At 40.3% G+C, this 24,686-nt stretch overlaps 1 protein-coding gene across 6 annotated transcripts in view; it reads left to right on the top strand.

Annotated features, from left to right (window-relative positions):
* Positions 1–4,124: 4,124 nt before the first annotated feature.
* The window catches only part of IYD (iodotyrosine deiodinase), a 33,989-nt gene continuing 13,427 nt past the window's right edge, over positions 4,125–24,686 (top strand). For 3 of the 6 annotated variants that reach the window (XM_065543577.2, XM_005552125.5, XM_005552126.5), the window contains exons 1-2: positions 4,125–4,322; positions 23,152–23,343. In XM_065543577.2, the coding sequence (XP_065399649.1) occupies positions 4,145–4,322; positions 23,152–23,343 (370 nt within the window). In that variant the 5' untranslated portion in view covers positions 4,125–4,144. Of the gene's footprint in view, positions 4,323–4,802; positions 5,762–23,151; positions 23,344–24,686 lie in introns of those variants that run through there. The other 3 variants (XM_074037239.1, XM_065543578.2, XM_045391369.3) reach the window with 2 other exon arrangements.

The following is a 24,686-nucleotide window of genomic DNA, read 5'->3' on the forward strand; positions in this document are numbered from 1 at the left end:
CCCTCTCCACTACCTGTTCCTGCCACCCTTTGCCCCCTGGTAGCAGCTGCCAATTCTTTTCCTCTATGCTATATGCATTTTTAAACATCTTTTCTGTATTTCTCCTAAGCTAAGCTGGAGCCACACAATGCCAACCTGTACCTCCTACATCAGTGCAAGAAACCTGCACCTCCCACTTTCCATTCCCCAACCAGGCTGGTGTGGCACCAATGGGCTCTGGCCAAGGACTCTGGCCTGCTATGAAGAAGTGAACAACAGGGGAGCCATTCCAAGGGGATACATACAGGGCCTATTTCTGCCCATTTATCTGACACTGACCCTCGGCCTATTTGTACTTCATTTTCTTCATTTGAAAAATGAAGATACTAATGGGATCTATTGCACAGGGTTGTTGTGAGGTACATATGAGTAAATATGCATAAGTGCTAAGAAGGGAACCTGGTACCACGTGGTGTGTGCTTGATGTGTCCCCAGTTCTCAACCTGTCACTGTTTCCTCCCCACATTCCATTTAGGGTGAAGAAAACATTTACCAGCATGACCTACAGAGACCTGCCTCATCTGGCACTTTCCTACCTCTCTGGCTCCCTGCATCCCCTGTTTACGCCCTCCTGAAATCCTCAGCTCCTGTTAATCCTCTCTACAGGTACCTGTTCCTTCCAAGGCATAGGTCTTTGCCCACACCTGGAACAGGAATTAAAAGAAATTTTAAAATATGTAAGCAAAAGCTCAGTTGTATGTAAGAAAAACCAATTCCCCCTGAGGAAGAGAAAGAGCTGAAGTCCTTTAAAAATTGACTGCCTGTTTTTCTGAGGCTAGTGAGTCTTATCTCTCCCTTTCTTGGGCATTGTGAAGACCGTTTCTCTAGCTGTGCAGCTGCAAGGTCACTAGACAGATAAACTCAAGTCATAAAACGTGTTGTTCCTTGAAAAGTAAGAAATAATGTAATGCATGTCTTAATTGAATAACTCTTTTTGTTTCTCACTTCTGTAATACGCTTCCCCCTGCACAAATCTTCCCCCACCCCACAAAATGCTTAAAAGGTAGCTTGACTCTTTGTTCGGGGCTCAGTCCTTTGGATGTTAATCCGACTTGTTTGGTGCACCTAAGTAATTAAGTAATTCCTCCTCAACCCCTTGGTCTCTCTGATTCCTCAATTATCCTGCTGTACACCGTGACCTCTGCCTGGAAGGCTCTCTCCTTCCCCATGACTGATTCCCACTCACAGCTCCAACCTCAACTCAGCCATTCCTTCCTCTGGGAAGCCTCTGATTTCACCAACTCAGCCCAGTCATGCTCCAGTCAGCTCCCTAGCAGCTCATCGGGAAGTTGGAATGTGGCCTTAGTATGTGAGATTCGATCTGCTTGTCTCTCTGTGGCTCCGGGCTCCATGAGGCATGTGCAGCCCCTACTGCCCTCTGGTCTATGTCTGGCCCCAAATGCAATGCCTTTTGCATGGATCCCCAAAAAATTTATGTTGAATGAATGAGTGAATGAATGAATGAAGGAATGCATGGTCACTTTGCTTTTCTTCTTTGTCTTGAACCAAGCAATTGAGAGCAAGAATCTTTTCTTTCCCATTACAAGTTGCCAAACATGATGGAAATCCGCCCTCGGGCATGGTTGTCCTTATGTTTCTGCTCCTCTGAGGCTCTCAATGGCTTCAGAATCCCCTGCAGACTCATTCTGCTGGGCACGTGGTCTGAAACCCAAGAGACTCAGGCAATACTCTAATTAGCCGGCCAGCTGCTGCATGCCATAGCTGTTGGTATTCCCTTCTGAGACGGAGGTGCCTCCCAGACTTCACCCACCAGTGTACTGTAACCAATTTCCACCACCCCATTTTTCCTGGGCTTAATCCCGTTCCTGACACTGATATGAATTGTGCTTTTGTAGTTACAGGCACAGAGGATCTTTCTGATTCTTCAAAGGTAAGGAGACACATGGGCTGAAACCGAGCCAGGCCTGGGACCTCCTAGGAGCAGACACAGTTGCCACCTGTGGCCCCTCACCTTGTCTTTCCCCTGGGCTGTGAGGTGTTGCTGCCTCACAGGCCTTGCTTCTCTCTGCACATTTGTTCTGCTCTTCTCTTGCTATGGAGTGGTTCCTTTATTCTGTGTTTTTAGTGGGATGTAAAGAGAAGCTGGGCCCCAACACAGGCTCTGCCATTTTCAGCTGCCTGTGTGGGGTTGGATCACATGGACTGACCATGTCCCCTCTGACACCCTTTCAGCAGGCACAGGGGAGGGCACTTTCCTGTACAGAAGCTGTTGGCATGGCAGGCAGCACCACCAAATTCAGTGGTCTGTGGAGGCCAGTGCTTCCATAGTAAACTTTACTTATTATCTTTTACAGAGTTCTCTGGAGTTAGAGAACCAGGATGACATACATTTTAAAAAACAGCTGTCTATCACAAAAAGGAGTATTATAATATATGATACAATAAAACCATCAAAATGACTATTCAAATAAATAACACATATTCAATTTATTAAATAGATAATATATTTACAACAGCTCAAAATTCTGAAATTATGGAATAGTATTCAGTAGAAATTCTCTCACCCTTGTCCCCCATCTATCCAGTTTCCACACTCCCTCCAAAACAAGTAACCACTGTTTTTTTTAACTCCTTATTTTGAAATAATATAGACTCCCAAGAAATTGCAAAATTAATAAGGAGAATTCCTGATATAACCACTCTTTAAAGTTTAGAGTATACTCTTCCAGGAAATACATATATAAGCTTGTATAAATGTATCATATTTTCCACTCTGTTTTATCCAAATGGCATCATGTTATACATACTTTTGCGCCTTGATGCTAAAGACTGAATATGTCTTGCAAAATTCATATGTTGGAGCCTTAACTCCCAATACAATGGTATTTGGAGGTTGAGGCTTTGGGAGGTGAACAGGTGATGAGGGTGGAGCCCTCATTAATGAGATTAGTGGTCTTATAAGAAAAAAGATGAGAGAGATGGTCTATTTCCACCATCCACCATGTGAGGTTACAGCAAGAAGGTACCTGTTGGCAAACCAGGAGGGGAGCCCTCACTAGGAGCTGACTTGCCAGCACCTCAATTTTGGAATTCTCAACCTCCAGAACTATGATAAATAATTTCTTTCTTTCTTTCTTTCTTTTTTTTTTTTTTTTTGTGAGGGAGTTTCAGTCTTGTCGCCCAGGCTGGAGTGCAATGGCACAATCTCGGCTCACTGCAACCTCCGCCTCCTGGTTCAATCTATTTTCCTGCCTCAGCCTCCTGAGTAGCTGAGATTGCAGGCATGTGCCACCATGCCCAGCTAATTTTTGTATTTTTAGTAGAGATAGGGTTTCATCATATTGGCCAGGCTGGTCTCGAACTCCTGACCTCAAGTGATCCACCCCCCTCAGTCTCCCAAAGTGCTGGGATTATAGGCATGAGCCACCACACCTGGCCGAGAAATAAACTTCTAATGTTTAAGCCACCCGGTCCATAGTATTTTTGTTATTTCAACCATAACTGACTAAGGCACTTGCTAAAAGAGACAGACAAACAAATGAAAAGCCCTACTGAATTTATCACATAAATAATCAAGTTGTCACTTTAATTTTTTGTGTCACTTTTCCTGGATCAAAGTCTTTCTCTGATGCAAAACATGATATTCTCTTTACTCTATATATTGACTCGGGTATCATTAAAAAAAAAATTCAAAACAAACATGCCATTTAAAACGCATGCCATTTAAAACGCATGGTGCCAAACCTCTTTCCTGAACATTTTCTTCCAGCAGATCTGAGTTGGTGTGCAGAAATCTATTTAAAAAAAAAAAAAAAGTTCTTCAGGTAATCTAGCTAGATCTAGCACATGAAAGTTCTTATTCAGATTCTGGCAATTGTTTTCTAAGAATATATTGATAGAGTACATACTTTTAAAAAGTGAATGCACTGGTGCATGACCAAAGCCACAACAACACCCCACACATGTGACTGTGATCTTTGCTCCTTTGCAAAGTCCTCATAGAGCTGAAGAGTTCTGCACTTTGTTCCTTCCCTGGCACACCTCTCTCTGCATTCCTTCCATCTCCTGACATTCTCCACTCCTGTCTCTGTGTTTTAAAACCGGTGTAGGAAGTGTGCATGCTTGTGGCATCAGACTCCGGGCCATGTTTTTCGTGACTCCCATCTTGGTAGCCATTCTCTGCATTTTGGTTGTGTGGATCTTTAAAAATGCTGATAGACACATGGAGAAAAAGAAGGGGGAGCCTAGAGCCATAGCCGAGGCTCGCCCCTGGGTGGATGAAGACTTAAAAGACAGCAGTGACCTGTACCAAGCAGAAGAAGGTAAATATACCAGCTATGCTGCTTAGCTTCGCTGTCGTATGTGTTGATGATGAGTGTGAGTCAATGGCAGGGCTTATGGAGAGGAATAAACACACATAGGCCAGCTTTAGCATCAACCTCTATTCTGCTAATGAATCAGTGCCTGGCACAGACAGATCATCTATCTCCAGTGATGAGCTTGTCACCTGCTGGGACCAACCCTTTTTTATTTTGGATACTCAGTGAAAACACTGTTGAGAGGCTAAAGTTTTCCCTGGCTCCAATTCCATTCTGGTTGTTAAAATCTTTCTGCAGGGATTCATCCCAGGCTGGCAGTGGGCAGGGTCTAAGTGGCCAGGTTTTGATTAGGAACTTTGAAATCTACCAAGTGTCATCACCTAGGAGGCTGCCACCTTTCCCTGTGCCAGGCCCTGGAAATGAAGGACTGGGGTGGCCTTTGTCCTCAACACACTGAATGTCCAATTCAGCTGCCAAGGTGATACACGAGAATCAGAGAGAGTAACAAAGAGACAGACCCAGTGGAACTGATTCTAAGGTGTTTAGAGCAGGCCTGGGAGTTTGACAGTGCAGTCAGGGAAAGGACAAACTGGGTTGGGAGGATGAATAGGGTACAAATAGCAAGTGCTGGGAGGCCTGTCAGGCAACAAGGGGCAGAAGAAGCAGGAGCACCGGGAGGCCTGGGGTGGGGGTAAGAGAGGAAGTGGAGAATCGAGGGCGGAGGGAAGGGGTAAGAATGGCAGTAGAGAATTGAGGGTGGGAGGGTTACGGCCACCTTGAGAAGAAGAGGTGATGAAGGAGGCAGGTATGAAGAGAGAGACTGTGGAAGAGGCTTGAGCCATCAGTGTTTGAGAAGCTTTGTCTGGGATGGGTTTGATTTGGAAGAGGCTCTGTGATCTTCAGCTGGGCTAATGATGCCCCTATCCCCAAACAGAGTCTATCTGGACATGTGAGTGTGTGTGAGTGTGTGTGTGTTCATGAATGTGCATGTATGTGTGCATGTAGTGTGTGTGTGTGTGCATAAGAGTGTATGTGTGTGCGCGTGTGTGTGTGTGTGAGTGTGCATGTGAGTGTTCATTAATGTGCATGTGTGAGTGTGTGTACATGAGAGTGTGGATGAGTGTGAGTGTGCGTGTGCATGTATATGTGTGCCTGCATTAATGTGTGTGAGCATGCATGAGTGTGTGTGTGTATGCGTGTGTTTGTGAGAGTATGTGTGCATGAGTGTGTGTCCTAATCTCAGTTTTGGGGCACAGGGTGTCCAGCTGGCCCTCAGTGCTAGGAGCCTGAATGCACTGCACAGGAGTCTAGCCCCTCAGCAGGGCTGCCTCTTGCTCTCCTACATTGAAAGCTCTTCCACTCAGAACATCAGTTCTACCCAGCAGAGAAGCACTTTTAATCCAGGGGACATCTGCTGTGAAGCTGGGTAATGGTTTGTGCTGGTAAGGATGGCCCGGATGGTGGGGGCAGTGGGAATGCAGTGGAAGGGGTGGATCAGAGTGAAGTTAATGGAAGAGCAACAGGGTTTGCTAATAAACTGGGTATTGGGAAAAGGTAGAGAGAGGGAGACTTGGAAGCTGGAAGCTATTATAAGTGGGTGAGGGAATGAGGATCCAGCTTAAAGGGGAAGATGTTGAGTTCCATCAAGGACATGTTTTATTTCAGATGACAGTGACACACCTGAGCAGAAAAGGGAGAGAGAGAGCGGTCTAGGTTAGGGGCCCAGGCCACAGATACTGACTGGAGAGTCACCAGTATGGGGAAGATACTTGGAACCTGGGCAACTAATGAATCCACAAAGAGAGCATTGCTAGAGAGAAGGGTGAAGATAGAACTTGGGGGACACGTGCAGTTAAGAGGAACTATGGAAGAGAAATGTACTAGAGAAAGGGAGAAGCTGTGGGAAAGGGAGCTCTGGGATCATAACAGTAACAAGCCCTTATATATTAATAGCACTTACTGTATGCAATCAGAGTCACATTTTATGTGTAGTAAATCGTTTCATCTTCATGACAGTACAACGATTCTAATAGGTAGGCGCTATTAGAATCCCCATATTATAGATAAGGAAACTGAGGCTCCAATAGGGTAAGCCCAGGAAGGTGATTGCAGAGACAGGACCCAAGCAGTCTGGCTGTAGGGTGCAGACATATAGCTGTTTGATGGGCTGCCTCTCCCCTGGGAGAAAGACCTAGAATGGAGGAGGCAGGAGATAACCAGCAGGGGCAAACATTAAATGAGAGACCAGAAAGAGTGTGCATTGAGGAAAGGCCACTGGATTTGAAGACCCAAGAGGTCTGAGGACACAAGAGAGCTTAGGCAGGCTGTTGAGGGTCAGGTCCTGGGGCTGGGCCTGGAGGCTGGGAACATTGAGCAGAACTGGAGGGCCATTCTCTGGCTCTCTGCCTGATCACTTACTTTTGCAAAGTGCTTTGTCTCTTCATTCTCTGTTCCCTTACATCCTCATCCTTCTCTTATCTTTATGCAGAGGAATGAAAGGGACAGCCTTAGTGTCCTCCTTAGCAGCTGGGGCAAAGAATGCCCTGAGTGTGGCATCCACAGATCTTTTGTATGGGGATTCTAATAGTGCCTACTTCATTGTATTGTCATGAAGATGAAATGATTTACTCCTCATCTCTTATGTTGTTTACATAAGTGGTGCATGCTAAGGTCACACAGGTGGCCTGTGAGAACCAATGCTTAAACCCAGGCTTCTCAGCCCCCAAGTCCCTGCTCTCAGTCACAGGGTGGTGGACATTATCTACGTGGGGATCTTACTCTAGGTCCAGAAGGGATTGAGAAGGAGCTAACTGGAGAAGAGAACGGACTCCTTTACTTAAGAAACATGGAGATGGTGTTGTTGACTGGAAATAGATACTAGATTCAACCCATTTTTAATATTAACAAGACACTAAATGGTAAAATAAGTATTGTAGGACATTTTAGCATGAGTTAAGGAAAATATGGGTACCAATCTAACCTCCTGCAGCTCTGATTCACAAATAATTCCTACTCCATGTTCACAGGTCAGGGAATTGGCACCTGTGTGTAGGGGTGGGGTGGGGGGATGGAGATGGAACATTGTGTGTCCATCCTTATTAGACATATGTATGTGTGTGTGGGGGGTGGGGAGTGGTGAAGGAACATGGTGTGTCCATACTTATTAGACGTTGTATGTGGGTGGGTTGGGTGAGTGGTGAGGGAACACTGTGTGTCCATGCTTATTAGACATTGTGTGTGGGTGGGTTGGGGGGTGGTGAGGGAACATTGTATGTCCATGCTTATTAGACATGTGTGTGGGTGGGTGGGTTGGGGGGTGGTGAGGGAACATTGTGTGTCCATGCTTATTAGATGTAAAGTATAGTCTTCCTCTGCAAACGAGCCAAGCTTGGTGTCCTGTTAATACCTTGTTTGTCTACAGTTAGGATCCAAGAAAGAAGAGTTGCTGAAGTTTATCTCAAAGAAATAAATCTCAGATTGTCCCAATAAAATGAATTGAAAATCCTACCCACAAATCCTCTAGTTAGGCCCAGAATCATAGAAGTTCATAGAAATGGGAAAAGAAGAAAAAAGAAACACATCTCATCAAGATGAATCTGTTTTAATGTTAGTGAGGGATTCTTCTGTACTTAGCTTCATTGGCCATCCAAAAGCTATTATTCTAATTGAAGTCACTAACTGAATAATAAGTGACCCATCTTGTCCAGTCTTTTCTAAGAAAGGCCTGAGTTAATTTTTTTATCCAGTGTGGGTAACACTTGAGAACAAAAATGTTCCTACAAACTTGAGAAACAGATTGTTATGTGCCCATAATAACAAGTAGCTTTCAGAACTGGTTCCAAGCCTGAGCAGTGGATCAATGACAACTCATTTCAGAATAAACTTGGTAAGCTAACCAATCAGTGTCAGCCTCATGCTTCTGAAAGTCAGCCAACCAGGGGTGGACTCATTCCCAGGGCCAGCTCCTCTGAGTGTCTAGAGTCTCAACCAAAAGACACTGATCCTACAAATGATGTGTCACTCGCACCCCTGAAAGTCCACCAGTTCCTGAACTTCATGCTTCCCAATCAAGTAGCATACTAGGGCTAGTCTCTGGGGATTAGCAAGGACCAATTGTTAAATATTTAGGAGTTTTTTTGTTAAATCATTAGTGGCTTGAAGTCAGGCCATGGTGTGATTATTTACATCGTGGATACTGGCAAGTGCTATAAATCAGTGCTTTCTCTCTTCCACCCTGCAAAAAGTTGGCTTACCAGCACACCACTGCCAAAAATTCTATACTAAGTCAGCATTCTACTCTGCTCAGAGAGTCGTGCTTGATCAGCATAGTTGTCTTTTACTATGGGAAGCAACACAATCAGCTTTGTCTTGGACACACCCAGACATTAATACTTTGACATGACTAATTTAAGAGGTTGGTTTGCTAGACTCCTGTAAGACCTTAAGCTTTTAGAACAAGAGACAGTCAGGTTTAGGTAAGAGAAGAGTAGGAAAGGAAAAGGACTTGAATGAAGATATTGTTCTTGAGATCAAGTCTGGGTGGGTTCCTACTAGGGGAAAGTTAAGGTCAGCAAAGGACATTGGGGTACCGAAAGAGATAAAGGGACTCAGAAGAACAAATCCTGTCAACTTCACTCCATTGCTTTGGAGACAAGGATAAAAATACCTTTTTCTCTACCCAATCTAGGTTCATGGCTGAGGCCCTTGTAACAAAAGACAGATTAACAGAAAGTGTAAATGTTTATTTAGCATAAGTTTCATGTGATACAGGAGGCTTCATAGGGAAATGAAGACCCAAAGGAACAGTTAAACCTGTGTGTTTTCATGCTAGCTTTGGTGAAAAGTGAACAGTCGTGGAGATACACAAGTGAACAGGGGCTATGGTCTAATGTGATCTAATGGCAATAAACTAGGGAAACTTAGTGTATTAGTCTGTTTTCAGACTGCTGATAAAGACATACCTGAGACTCAGTAATTTATAAAGAAAAAGATTTAATGGACTCACAGTTCTATGTGGCTAGAGATGCCTCACAATCATGGTAGAAGGTGAAAAGCTTGGCTTACATGGTGGCAGGCAAAGAGGGAATGAGAATCAAGCAAAAGGGGCTTCCCCTTATAAAACCATCAGATCTCCTGAGACTTATTCACTACCACAAGAACAGTATGGGGGAAACTGCCCCCATGATTCAATTCTCTCCCACTAGGTCCCTCCCACAACACATGGGAATTATGGGAGCTACAATTCAAGATGAGATTTGGGTAGGGACACAGCCAAAACATATCACTTTGCAGTATCTATACGTTCAGATTTTTCTCTGTGTCCCTAATGTCTTCAGAGATGAGGATGCTCTTTCCTCTGGATGGGCACCTCTTACATGGGGGACATATGACCTGCCTCAGGGGAGGATCAGAAAATTTCTTCCTAGGTTTTATGACCTACTTGAGGAAAGAAAGCTCTTCTTCCTCTGAAGTTGGCATGCTTTGGGGTAATATTTTCTGAACCCCATTGACTTTAGGATAGCATTGCCCTATTCAAGGTTTCTCTGTCTGGGCACCCTTCAGCTTTCTCAATCCCCACCCACCTCAGTGCTACTAATGAAATAATCCATCTATACAGCAGCCAGGTGTCACCTTAATAGTTCTGTTGCTCAATGCACACAGCAAGTCAATACATTGAGACACCAGGTTGCAACAGAGAAAGAGGTTTAATCATAAGGCTACTGAATGAGGAGGCAGGAGGAAACCTTAAATCCATTTCCCTGAGGAATTTGGAGCTAGGATTTTTTAGGATTTTGGAGTGGGTCAAAGTGTGGCGGTCATTGATTGGTCAGAGTGCAGGGTGAAGTCATGGGACGGGGAGATGAAGGATCTGTATTCTCATGCTGATTCCACTTCATCATGGGAGTCTTCAAACTGGTTGGCATCAGCTATTACTGGAATTCATGATTTGAAAAACATTTTAAGTAATTTTAAAACAAAAGCCTTATGATCCTGATAGAGAGATCTTATCTATCTCAAACAAAAGCCTTGTGATTCTAATGTCAGAAATTCTATGTATAGGAACAGTGGGGATGCAAAAGGTCAGTATCTACTAGTGCTATGAGACTTTCAGAACAAGGAAGTGGGTCAAAGCAGCCTGATGAATGTTGATTATAACTGTACTTCTGTCTACAATTCTTGTTAGCCCTATGAGGATGGCCTCACAGGAAGCGGGATGACTGAGAAGCCCAGGTAGAGAGCAGAGCAATGATGAAGCAGCTGGGAAAGAGGCATTGTTGGGGCAGGTGCTGAGCCCTGAAGTGACTCCCATCCTCACCTTCAAAATCTACATCACCCTCTTCCTTAGTAACATTACTCCTCAAGTCTCCCAAAATTGCAAGAAGGGAACAAGGATGATGTGACACAAATTGTCCTTGGTTTCTTAATTAGAAAATAGTGGCCCATTTGCAAAGACTGTGTAGTAGAACTGTAAAAACACTAAAGCAATGCATTTGGAGACACAACCAGAAAAACACCTCCATGTTAAATGTGAAAAGATAGAAGTGACCTAGAATTACTTGGCTGGCTAAACCTAATGATGGCACAATTAAAGGATTCCTTGGCATTAAAGTGATTGTAGGGACCAAGGGGTTGATTGCTAGAAAGCTGATCGTGTGTATTAGCACTCCCTCTTCATATCTGCTTCCTTCTAACTAAAAGTATACAGTTTTGGCCAAAACTGTTCCTGCTAGTGAAATATGAAAAGAAATTTCTCCTCTGCCCTCTGAAGGTTCACTGAAAATGAACTGACAAGAGACAGATTAATAGAAGAAAAGACATACAAATTTGTTTAACATGTATAAGCACTGGGAAATCCCAGGAGAATGGTTACCCAATAACCCAGTGGGGTCCAGATGCTTATATATCCTTCTCCATAGGGGATGAGGGGATGGTGGGGGTGCATAGGAGTAAATGATTTTCAGGGGAAATGAATGGGTCCAAAGAACAATACTTTGGGATGAAGTTCCTCAAGCTTATGAGAAGTAGTGGGAAGGCGAGGGTGGAACTTCACTGTGAACAAAAGTCTTCTCATTATGCAGGTAAAGTCCCCCAGGTTATCTCTGTCTGCCTGGATTCCTAGGCAGGGGGTCTTAAGACAATTACATTTCTTCATCTTCTTTGTTCCTTTTCTTAATACGTGCCGTATTGCTTTGTTACCCAGGCTGGAGTGCAGTGGCATGATCATAGCTTACTGAAGCCTCAAACTCCTGGTCTCAAGGTATCCTCCCACCTTAGCCTCTTGAGTAGCTAGGACTATGGGCACACACCATCATGCCTAATTTTTAGACTTTTTGTAAAGACGAGCTCTCTCTATGTTGCCCAGGCTGGTCTCGAACTCCTGGGCTCAAGTAATCCTCCTACTTCAGCCTCCCAAAGTGCTGGGATTATAGGCATGAGCCACTGGGCCCATCCCAATTATATTTCTTTTGGAAAGAAATGTCCTTAGTCAGACTGGGAAATTCCAGAAAGAGTCTCTCTCAGTGCTTCAGGAAAAAGGATCAGAGAGACCAGAGACCAGGCAGGTCAGAGGGAGACCTGGAGGTGCTTCTTTAGTTCACCAGATCAAATGCCAAGTGTCAGTATTTAGGGAATTGTTTGCAGACCCCCAGTGAAATGACACAAGGCAAGTTACTGTTGGTATCAATAGCAAGCCCCAAGTGTGGCAGCACAAGATTTACATTCAAAAAGCAGGCCATAATAGTACACATTTGCTTTGCACTATGTGGACCTTAGAGCTTGAATCCCTGGTGGCTTGACTGCTCTAGAGTGAAGGCAGGGAAGAAAAGGAGTTTACACATCCTGCTCTCTTGCCTCTGGGTGAGGGCCACGTTCCTCAGGAGCAGTCAGGAGTTCAAGGGAAGGGGAGAAGTGGAAGCTCACTGAGCTCCTAGCCTGGCCCTGCTGGTCTCATTCGCCAGCCATAGTATAGACCTTCTGCCCTGTGAAAGGCTCCAGGAATGGCAGCCCGGCTGTACACTTTTCCAGGAGTGCACTCAGGACAATCCCATCAGGAGGTGATGAGGACCATTTGTTTGACCATTCCCTGATCAAATGGCTGGCACCGATAATGAGGCAACAGTTTGCTTCCTTTTTCTAATTAAGAGAGTCTGCCTTGGACTCTAGAAGCTGCAGAAACTGCCAAGTCATGCATTTAGACCACTTTTAGTTTTTACAAGTGCTGAATGGGTCTTAAGAGTTAGTAACTTACCTTTCAAACAGTTAAGGAAGCATTTAATGCATTTGCTTATATGCCACTTATTAACTACAGAGGCTGCCAGACTTCATCTTAAACGGTGTCGAAAGTATCATTGGTGTTGAAAGTCTTTATTCACACCTTGATAAAGTTCAGGCTTGTCACTGTGACATTGATGACATTGGCATTTCATTAGGACTGATTGTTAAAAAGCTGATAGATGTTTATTACCACTCCCCCATCACACCTACTTTGTTCTAAACAGGCCCGAACTGTCCCTGCTAGAGAAATATAAAAAGGAGCTTCCTCCCTAAGTTTCCCAGACAAACTTTGTCATAAACCATTGTTTGTTCTCAGGTCCCATTCAATTCCCAAAGGGAATTATTGACTATACATCATCTGATCATCGGGTCCATTCATTCCCCCTGAAATGCATTACTCCTACACCTCCCATCTCCTCTTCCTCTATAAAGAAGGGTGTATAAGCATTTGGACCCCACTAGGTTATTGAGTGATCATTCTCTTGCTATTGTCCCATGCTATGCATGTTAGCATAATTTTGTATGGCTTTTTCTCCTATTAATCTGTCTTTTGTCAATTTGTTTTCAGTGAACCTTCAGAGAGTGAAGGGGGAGCTTTCCCTCTTCACCCCTATGGTATAAAAGTCACATCTATCTTGTTCACTAATATATATCAAAGTCTCAATAAAAACCTTGTTGAATGAATTGTATATTTCCATCTTCCAGGAAGATTTTGAGAGCTTTACTAAATGTAATTTGCATTATACATAGTATGTTTTGCAAATGTATAATTATAACCTGAAAACTTGTTTTTCCCAACTAATCATATGCACCAGAGACTTTTATTCCACTGCACCACCCTTCTCTCCCTAAAACACCACAACTACCACTACCACTACCACAACAACAACCATTGCAAAATCATTGCTATTGGCATTTCCTGAGCAGATGTCTAAAAAAAGAAAGTTGTTTAGTTCCACTAATTTAAAACAGATCAACTTTAGGACTTGCATTGCTTTTTCATGCTTTGTTCTTTTAGCTAATGTATAATACTTACATAACCTAGGGGTCAGCTGAGCTCATCCTATTTAGAAAAAATAAATAAACTAAAAATAAGATTTAAAAAAGGCTGAATCCTCAATCCTATGTGCTTTGAGGAGGCCAATTCCCTCTCAAGGATTTGAGAGTCCCCACAGAACCTGGGTTCATGGAGTCACCTCTGGCTCTGAGGTTCATGCCCCATGGACTCCTGATTTCCTCTATGTGTTTTCTTCTTCTACCTCACACCAATTTATCTGTGGAAATCAACCTTTGTTTCTCTTTGTTTCTTTGGTCCCTCACTTCCCAACTTCTCACACAGCATGTTAGCATGTGAGGGAGCCCTTCTTTCTTCTAAAGGTCTTTTGAACCACTGTTGTAGGTCTCCCTTTGGGCTCCACTCCCTGAACTCTGTTCCCCTCACTTGGTCATGCTCAGCTCCTCTCCCTCTAAGACTCATGCCTGTGCTCTGAAAAAGCATGGTCGATGGAATCCAGGGATGTGGCAGTACAGGAAAATCATCAGAGGTTTACAATTTTACACTATCTTCTTTCCTCATCAGCTTGGCTAGGGGAACTGAGCAATTTATTTTCCACAAATGATGCTACTTTGCTCAGAAGGCAAAAGTACCTATGGCCAGTTTTGTTTACACTTTTAAGTTCTTACTCATTGTTTTAAACTCTAAATCTTTCTTAAAAGCATTGACATTTTCAATATGAAACAGGAATTTAAAAATATTGGTTTTGCTATTATACTTAGAAAAATGGTAACATGGCAAGAAATTCATCTCTAAGGATCTAAGTTTCCACTGTATCTAGACTTTACCTACTTTTGCTGAACTTGAACTTTTGCTGCATTGATAAAATGTAAGCATCTTTTGTCCTTTTATAGAAGTTTTGTTTAAAAGTTCTGGACAGTTGACCTATTCTTGATTCCTCTGGTAATTAATCTCTACGGCCTTCTTCTCATTGAAAAAACTCTTAATTGTGAAATGTACTTACTGAAGAAGTGTATAAAACACAGATGAACAGCTTAACAAATAGTTATTAAGCAAAACCTTACACAATTATCACTTAGGATAAGAAATATACACATCCAACATTTCATAAACACCCATATGTCATTCCCTAGTCACAACCTTTTCTCTCCCCAGCAGAAGTAACTACTATTTTGAATGTTATGGAAATTATTTATTTGCTTTTCTTCTTAGTTGCATCACTCTTAGACAACTAAACATTCCTGCAGCCATAAAAAAGGATGAGTTTGTGTCCTTTGTAGGGACATGGATGCAGCTGGAAACCATCATTCTTAGCAAACTATCACAAGAACAGAAAACCAAACACCGCATGTTCTCACTCATAGGTGGGAACTGAACAATGAGATCACTTGGACTCGGGAAGGGGGACATCACACACCGGGGCCTATTATGGGGAGGGGGAGGGGGGAGGGATTGCATTGGGAGTTATACCTGATGTAAATGACGAGTTGTTGGGTGCTGACGAGTTGATGGGTGCAGCACAGCAACATGGCACAAGTATACATATGTAACAAACCTGCACGTTATGCACATGTACCCTAGAACTTAAAGTATAATAATAATAATAATAATAAAAGAAATATTTGCTAACCTCAAGATTATAAAGATTTGTTTATGTTTTTAATAAACTCTATGATTTCAGCTTTTATGTTTAAAAAAAAAGACAACTGAACATTCCTAAACATTAAAATTATACTGTTTATATTATTTTGACTTGCTGTTTTATATTTGTAAGAGTCAAATATAATGCTAAGCAGGTTGGACATGTAACTGAGGCTCATTTATTTTCACTATTGTATAGTATTCTATTATATGACTATATCACAATTTATTCTACTGTTGATGAACATTTGGTCTATTTCTAGTTTAGGACTATTATAAACTATTTCTGTAAACATTTTAATACTAGTTTTGTACATATGCACATGGATTTTTCTGGTGCATGCATGGAATTGCAGAGTCATGGTGTGAAGGGCCTGATGATGTACCACACAGATACCCCCTTGAGGAAGGATTTGCTGCCTCTACTGCTGGGGGTACTGTTGGCCTCTTCCAGGGATGGCCTCTGCTGTAGACAGCTATCTCTCCTGAGATCCCATCTCTCCGAGGATGGCCCACATCTGATGATTGATTGCAGTGGTTGTATAAAGACCCAGCCATTATGGCCTAATCTGAGACAACTCTGATGGGTACTTTTAGTTTCAAAATAGCCCTTGCTGTGGTTGAGGCCATCTCTCAACTTGCATTGCAGCTTGGCTTCTTCTGCCCAATCTGTTTCTTTCCTCTCCCTTCCATAGGTTTTAATCCCAGATACTTCCTATAAACGTTCCACACACTAGACTCAGTCTCAGAGTCAACTTCTTGGAGAACCTAAGTAGAGACATGTAGGGTACCCCTCTATCCAATTTTACTAGACAATACTGAGTTCTAAAATCTCGGATTTGTATTTTTCAACAATTTTGGAAAAATTTCGGCCATTGCCTTTTCAGATATTGCCTCTGGCTCATTCCCTCTCTCTCTTCTCCTTTCAGGACTCCAGTTAAATGGTTAGACCTTCTCACTGTATCCTCTGATGTCTTTTACATTCTCACCTATGTTTTCAATCTTTCTCTTTCCATGCTACATTTTGGATAGGTAAGAAGAAACTATCTTTTTATTGATTCATTTCCTCTTCAGCTATGCCTACTTTGATGTTAAACCTATTAATTAAATGTTTAATTTAGTTTGTTTTCATTTTTGTTTCTAGAGGATCTTTTTAGTTCTTTTTTTCAAATTTGCTGTCCCCTTTTTTCTACCAAAGTCATGTGTCTTGTACTTCTTTGGACATAGTGAGCATAGTTGTTTCATGACCTGTGGCTGATAACTCCAGTATCATAAGTCATTGTTGGTCTGTTTCTGATGCCCATAGTTTTTTAATGGTTCTTATTCATGACTTTGTGTTTTCTTAAATACACTGTTATTTTTCATTGTTTGCTAGTCATTCTTTTGGAAAATTACTTATAAAAACTTTGTGAGGTCTAGGATATTGGTACTTATTTCCAGGGAAAATTCACTTTTGTGCTTACATGGTGTGACACTAATACTCTGGGATGACTTTAACCTAAGGTGAAAGCCTGTGGTTCCCTGGATCACTCAGATGATGTTGTCTTAGGCTGCAAGCACATATCAGCGCTGGTTTATTTTAAATTCCCCCTTACTGTGAGACTGCAGGCCTTCAGGGTCCCAGCTTAAAGTGTAGGGGCTGTCAAACTCCCAGCCGTGGGTGGACCTGGGATTTTGACTTTTGTCATCATCCTTTATCTCAGATCAACCTCACAGCTGTTTCTTGGTAATTGGAAAATATATAATACTCTGGGCGTTTGAACACGGGTCTACCTCTGTGGTACTAACCTTCAGCTAGACTTTGACTGTCATTTCCTACGGTAACAGATGAGCATTCCAATGCGTATGAGAAAATGTTTTAAAATATATTTTACAAAGCATTTCAGTTTGTTTTAGTTTTTCTAGCTTACAGCATCCATCAAAATTCTCTAATTAACCACTACTAAAAGTGGAAATCCTTTAATAGATGCCACAACCACAATTGCAACAACTATAACCACAGCTGCATCAGCTAATCAATGAGATCAAAATGGATTTATGGTTGGGTGCAGTGGCTCATGCCTGTAATCCCAGCACTTTGGGAGGCTGAGGTGTGAGGATTGCTTGAGTCCAGCAGTTTAAGGCCCGCACAACATAATGAGACCATGTCTCTAAAATAATAATAATAATATTTTATAAAACCCTCCCCCCAAAAAAACCCTCAAAGTGTATTTGTATCTACTAAAAGAAAAAAGTAACAAGTTATTGTCTTCCATCACACAGCTCAAGGCATCGGATACACATCATATCAAGCACATATAATTGGGTTTTCGGGAGGTTGTCAATGAGGAAGATGTATAACAACATTATATTCAGTTTCCTAAAGACACAGTTTAGGTAGTACAATAATGATTCAGGTAGAACACAAACACATGCACATACATACATTTTAATGGTTTAAAAGCCCTTAAATTTGTTACTTTAGGAAAGTGAGTGCTTATCATTTTCAGCAATATGATGGCAGACTGATGGTCTGTTCTTATCTGAGTAGGAGTTGCTTTCTGTGGTGATATTGCTTCTCTGCATCCATTCCCATCAGGCTGACAAATACTAGGGCAGGCTTATTAAAGACTGAATTATTACGTAAAAGAACCATCTACTCATTAGATCCCAACATTTCAGTGTTTGCTCTGTGGGTAGCCTTCTCAGTGAAGCTTTCTTTATGTGATTCAAATTTCACTGAAAAAATTCCAACTCACAGCAATTCATTCTGATGTGAAATACTGAGGTTTACTTTCTGTACTGGCCTCATTTTGGTATATTTTGCCTCCTAGGTTCTAGGAATTGATATAACTCAACAACAACTGGAAGCCCAAGACCAGCCTAAGATAAGCAAGGAATATCTATTTTTTTTTTTTTTTGCCATCCAAACATTTTCCCCTCAATAATTTTAAGTGTTTGAAGACAGCATCTTAGAATTTTTTTTCTGTTGAAATCTTTGTAGTTCAGAAGTATGTCTTTTCATGAGCTTAAGTGAAATGAAGAAACAATATTCAGAAGAGCTGTGAAATTTTGGATATATAACAAACAATTTTGAGAATATTGAAATGTAGTATCTGGGAATTTGACAATACAGTCTTCAGAACCCTTGTTTGTAGAAACTATCTTGAATTTCACAATGTTATTTATTGGAAAATCTTCTTCTAAAATAAGATAAGTGGGTCTGCCCTTGGTGAAGAAGCTTTTAGTGCACTAGACACATCATCCTTCTTATCTTCTGTGGGCTATTTTGTTTCTCCTAAGTTTTATCATTTTTAGCTTCAGTGATTGACCCTTCTGTTGCACTTTTATCTTCTCTAAGATCTTGAACTACTGATAATGAGCTTGCAGAACTCTCTGAACAGGAGGGTAATGGAGAAAACAGAAGAAGTGGCAGAAGCAGGCAGATGTAATGAGAAATTTTATGTAGTTAAATGTAACAGTTCTTTTCTTAGGTTTAATCTTTTTGTGTCTTGTTTAAGAAATCCTTCTCCACTCCAAGGTCGTGAAGACATTCTCTTATATTCTCTTCTAAAAGCTTTAAAAATTAATCTTTCATATTTAGAATTGTGGTGAGAACATTCAACATCCTATTGTTCTCAATCTCTGATGGAAGGGTTTCAAAGATTCATCATTACCATAGCTGGATGTGGTGGGGATTTTCCCCTCATAGTTAGACAATTCATCATTACCATAGTTGGATGTGGTGGGGATTTCCCCCCCATAATTAGACTATGAGATTAAGAAAGTTCCTTTCTCCAAATTTACTAAGAGATAAATGTCAAGTTTTATCAAACATCTTTTCTGCATTGTAATGATTTTTGTGGTTTATGTTCTTCAGCTTTTTAATGTGGCCAAAAAAAAAAAAAAGATTGTTTTTCTAATGTTAAATTAACCTCTTATTCTTGGGATAACTCCAACTTGCTTAAGATGTATTTTTTCAATACATAGCTGAATTCTGTTATTCATATTTTGTTTAGGATTTTTGTACCGTGTTTGTGAGGAAATTGAGCCTGTAGTTTTTTGTTCTCTTAATGCCCTACTTAGGTTTGGTATCAAGGTTGTGGTCATTCCATAAAATGAGTTGGAGGGTGTTTACTCTTTTTCTAATGTTGGGAAGGGTTTGAGAATTTAGCAGTGTTATCTCTGTGAAAGTTTGGTAGAACTCCTTCATGAAGCTATCTGAATGTAAAGTTGCTTTCTCTTTTAGGGAAATCTTTGCTTACTAATTCAGCTTATTTAATAGTCAACAGACTTTTCAGTTTTTCTATTTTGAAGTTAGTTTTGGCAGGTTATATTTTGAAGAAATTGGTCTATTTTATATAAATTTTCTAAAATATATTGGTATAATAAATATTCTTATACTGTTTGTTAAATGACAGTAACATCTATAGTGATGCCTCCTTTTTCATTCCTGAAATTTGTTATTTATGCTTTCCCTTTTTCTTGATCAATCTTGCCAGAGGATTGCCAATTTAATCAGTTTCTACAGAGAACCAGCTTCGGTTTTGATGTTTCTCCCTATTGGATGTTTGCTGTTGTTTTCCTTAATATGTCATATTTAATATTTGCTTCTTTCTACATCTTTGGTTTTATTTGGGTATTTTTTCTAACTTCTTGAAATTGATCTTTAATTCATTAATTTTTAGGGTTTGTTCCTATCTAATGTATGTATGTGAGGCTTGGAATCTCCCTCTAAATATAATATTTTAATGTTATTGCATAGATTTTTCAATACATAATAATGTCATATTTTAATTTTGAAATATTTTCTAATTTTCATTAAGGTATTTTGTTTGTTTTTTTAACTTATCCTTTTGTTACTAGTTTAGTTGCATTACAGTTAGAGATCATTATCTATTGGGCCATTAAAATACGTTGAGAGTTATTTTCTGGTCCAATAAGTCTGCTTAAAAAGAATGTGTGTTCTGTAGTTGTTTGGTGCAGTGTCCTGTATAAGTCTCTTTGGTCATCTTTGTCAATTACCTTGTTAAAATTTTCTGTATCCTTACTGATTTTTTTCTTCTGCTTATTCTATCATTACTGAGAGATGTGTTAAGATCTTTCACTGAGTTGTGGATTTTTACAGTTCTTCTTAAAAGTCTGTCTTGAGGTCGTGTAATGTAATTGCATACATATTTAAAATTATGTTTTCCCAGCAAATTAAATTGTGTTATTATAAACTGACCCTTTTTATTATCAGCAATGCTTTTTGCCTTAATTTTTTTCAACTAATATAGTTATGTGATGCATGGTACGACTTTCAACCTTTCTATATGCTTATGTTTTAGGTGTGTCACTTGTAAACAACATACTTGGACTTAAAATAATCATTGGCCTTTATCAGGAACATTTAGTTCATTTCTATTCAATGTAGCTATTCTTGCCTTGGTTAAAAATTCAGTTATTTCTGTGTTCTTCCCGAGGTAACTTTTTTTTTCTTCTGGTTACTTTCAATATCTTTATATTTTATTGTAAAATGTATAGTTTTTTAAAAATAACTCTTTGAATTTACTAGGCCTCAGAGTAAAAGTATGCCATTTACATAGCTTACCCGTAGGCAAGAAGCCTGAAATAACTTGTAGTTTTGCATCTAATGTAGCCCCTGATTTACTTTCGTTGTTGTCAGGATCAATTATGAAACTGAAGTTTGGTGCCTTCTTTTTAATCACATTTCCCCCCTTGTAGCAGCTGTGTTTAATGTCATTAAAAATAGTAAGGTGCAATAGTGCACACCTGTACTCCCAGCTACTCAGGAGGCTGAGGCTGGAGGATCCCTTGAGGCCAGGAGTTTGAGTCCAGCCTGGCAACATAGCAAAACCCCACTTCTAATTTTGAAAGAAGAGAAAGAAAAACGTTCTTGTAAAAAAAAAAAAAAAAAAAAAAAAAAAGAACTTACCAGCCCCAGCCCTCTTGAATCTGTAGATCTGGTATTTTTTCATGAGTTCTGTGAAAATCTCAGATGCTATCTTTTCAAATATTGCCTCCACCACATTCTCTTTGAATAAAATGATCATACGTATATTGGACATTCTCACTCTTCACTCTGCTCTATTTTTTCTTGCCCTTTCTTCTATATTTTCTATCTTTTTGCCTCTCCTTGCCCCATTCTAAGTGTTTTCTTCTGACTTATCTCTCAGTTCATTAATTTTTCTGTAGCTAGTCTAACCTGCTAGTTAACCATCCATTTAAGTTCTTAATTCTATTATTTTCCAATTCCAGAAGTTCTCTATTTTTTCAGATTATTTATATTAACTTTTATTCCTTATTTTTGCTGTTGTTTTTGTTTTTTCTTCTTTCTAATTTTTTCTTTTATTCTTTCGTGTACCCTACATACAGATTTATATAAGTTTGTCTTTTTTCTCTAAATATAGTAATCATAGTTGTTTTATCTTCTGGGTCTGATAATTCCAGTATTTGGAGTCTTTGGGCATCTGACTTTATTTTTTTAAAAAATGGATTCTGCTGTTTCTTGTCCAACATGTTTTCTTCTTTATGTGCTTGATTGCATTTGGTGGGTTGCTGATGATTATACTTAAAATTATTTGTATGTTGGCATTTGCTTCTGCTAGACAACCGGGGTACTTTCAGACAGGACAAGTTTATTCCAAGTTCAAGTTTGAAGCAAGACTCATCAAACTGATATAAACCCTTGAGGAATAATTTATTTATGATTCATACTTCCCCTATGGATGTAGTTTTGGGGTCCTAGCTTATTAGACGTCACATTCTGTGCGGGCCTGGGCTTTGATATCTGTCACCCTTGATCCCTGCAGATATAAAAATGGAATTCAAATGTGTGGGGATTGGCAAATACAGTAGGGAAAAAAAATATACCTTCTGCGCTTATTTACCTGTATGAGTTCAAATTTTCTCTTCACTTTGGCCTGCAAATTTCTTGCTATGTTGTAGGCTCAATTATTTCAAAAAAGACTTATTTTCCTAAATAAAGAAAAATACTTTATTTAGAGATCTGAGTGGTTTTCAGCTGATGGGAGATTGTTTCAAATAATCTAGTCCATCATTAACAGAAATTTGAATTCCTCATCTTTTTGTAGGTAAAATTTTTCTTTTCTTGATTTATAATTAGTCTGGAGTTTTTGCTTCTTTTTTCTTTCTCTTTTTTTTCTTTTTCTTTTTTTTTTTTTTTTTTTTTTTGAGATGGAGTCTCACTCTGTTACCCAGGCTGGAGTGCAGTGGTGCAATCTCGGCTCACTGCAACCTCCACCTCCTGGGTCCAAGCGATTCTCGTGCCTCAGCCTCCCAAGTAGCTTGGATTACAGGTGTGCACCACAACACCTGGCTAAGTTTTGTATTTTTAGTAGAGACGGGGTTTCACCATGTTGACCAGGTTGGTCTCGAAAGCCCAACCTCAAGTGATCCGCCCACCTTGGCCTCCCATAATGCTGGGATTACAGGCATAAGCCACCACGCCCAGACTTTTCTTTTTCTTTCTTTGTTTTCTTTTCTTTTTTTTTCTTAAAGAGACTGGGTGTCTTTCCATTGCCCAGGTTAGAGTGCAGTGGTGTGATGATAGCTCACTGCAGCCTTGAACTCCTGGGCTCAAGCAACCCTCTCACCTCAGTCTCCAGAGCAGCTGGGAATACATGTGTGAGCCATTGCACCCAGCTGGAGTTTTAAGGATAGCCAAGATCAGTGGTAAGGATTCTGTAAATCTATTCTTTTTTATTTTATTGTATTTTTTTGTACATAATACATAATGTGTATTGTATACACAATATGAAAATGTGTATTGTATACACATTATGAAAATGTGTATTTTCATAATCTTACACATTTGAGAACTTTATCTTCTTCTCCCCAGTGGTCACCTTATGACCAAGAGATCATTTAGTTTGTTACCTTTCTTGTTCTTATTTGCAGATGCTGATGAATGGCAAGAACCAGAAGAAAGTGTTGAACACATCCCCTTCTCTCATACACACTATCCTGAGAGGGAAATGGTTAAGAGGTCTCAGGAATTTTATGAACTTCTCAACAAGAGACGGTCAGTCAGGTTCATAAGTAATGAGCAAGTTCCAATGGAAGTCATTGATAATGTCATCAGAACGGCAGGTCTGTACTTGCAGATGGGGTCTTTGGAAATGTTAGCTACTTTACTGGTGTGACTCCAACAATGGAAAAATGTCAAAGTTTAAACATAGTGAATAAAGCCTAGAGTGATATGTGTATCTATAAAGTCTTACCCAAGTGCTGAGTGACTGCCAGAAACACAATGACTTCTACTTGCCACATTTTGACTATTACAAGCTTCTTGGAAGCAGATATGACAATAATTCAAAACTTCTGCAATTATTCAGTTCATGATCTTTTAATTAAAAACCAAGATTTCTGATCACATCATTAGATTAATATATTGGAGGAGATACAGCTTCTTTCTTTCCCTCCCCTTAAAACACACCAGACACACACACACTCACATACTCAGTTATATTTGTTTTCTTTGGAAGCAAATTTCTTATATTACACACTGTGATGCTATAGTCCAGTATTCTCACTAACTAGCAAAATTTACTTATGTAAATTTGCAAAGTAAATCAAAGAAAGAAAAGACCCATTTTAATGTAAATTAATATTTCCACTGAGGAAAAAAAAATAAGAGCTACAGAAAATGGGGAGGAGAAATAAGAGAAATCTCACTACTTGAGAATCTCCTGTGATTGGAGTCTTATTCTTACATAAACCACATTTAAGTTTATTTGCAAAAATGTTCACGTGCTCATTGTTAATCTATTGTCCAACGTGAAAGGAAGCAAGAATGAAATACTTTACTTCCGTTAGGAATACAAATACATTAGATTGTTGAGTCCTTAGTCTAACTAACAGCAGTTACTAAATTTCACCTTTACCTGTATCTGTATTTGTATATGTGTATGTACACATATGCTGCGAAGGTGAATTTGACACAACTAAAAACATTAGGGAAAACTTTATTTCTTATGTTTAGAGATACAAATATTTAGTAAACAAATAAAATGGGTACAAAGTTAACTGGAATCACTCTGTGCAGAAATTGGGGCCTCATGTTTAGCTTTTGACTTGCATTTCCCAAGCCAGTTGTGACTTCTAGTGTTGGGAGTGGTGTGTGGCAAGCAAGAACCCCACCAAGAGCCTGCAGCCCTTCCTCCCTCCATCGGTGGATTAAACTATCCATTGGGAAGGAAGGAAGAGTTGCTTCTGAAATATCTCACCTGTGAGTCACTGTGGTCTCCCCCAGGGAACAGTGGGCCATCTCTAGGGCCGAGGGACAACACCCAGATCAGAAGCTGGCCCCTACTCTCACCAGAATCCCACAGGGAACTGAGGCTCCTTGGACAAAGGTGATGCACTGTGAAGCTTTGCCCTGGGACACTGGAACTGATCAAGGTGTGGGCTGAGAGTTCCTGAAGTCTCCCTGG

The sequence above is a fragment of the Macaca fascicularis genome, chromosome 4 (genome assembly GCF_037993035.2).
Source record: "Macaca fascicularis isolate 582-1 chromosome 4, T2T-MFA8v1.1".
In the NCBI taxonomy this organism is placed as follows: Eukaryota; Metazoa; Chordata; class Mammalia; order Primates; family Cercopithecidae; genus Macaca; species Macaca fascicularis.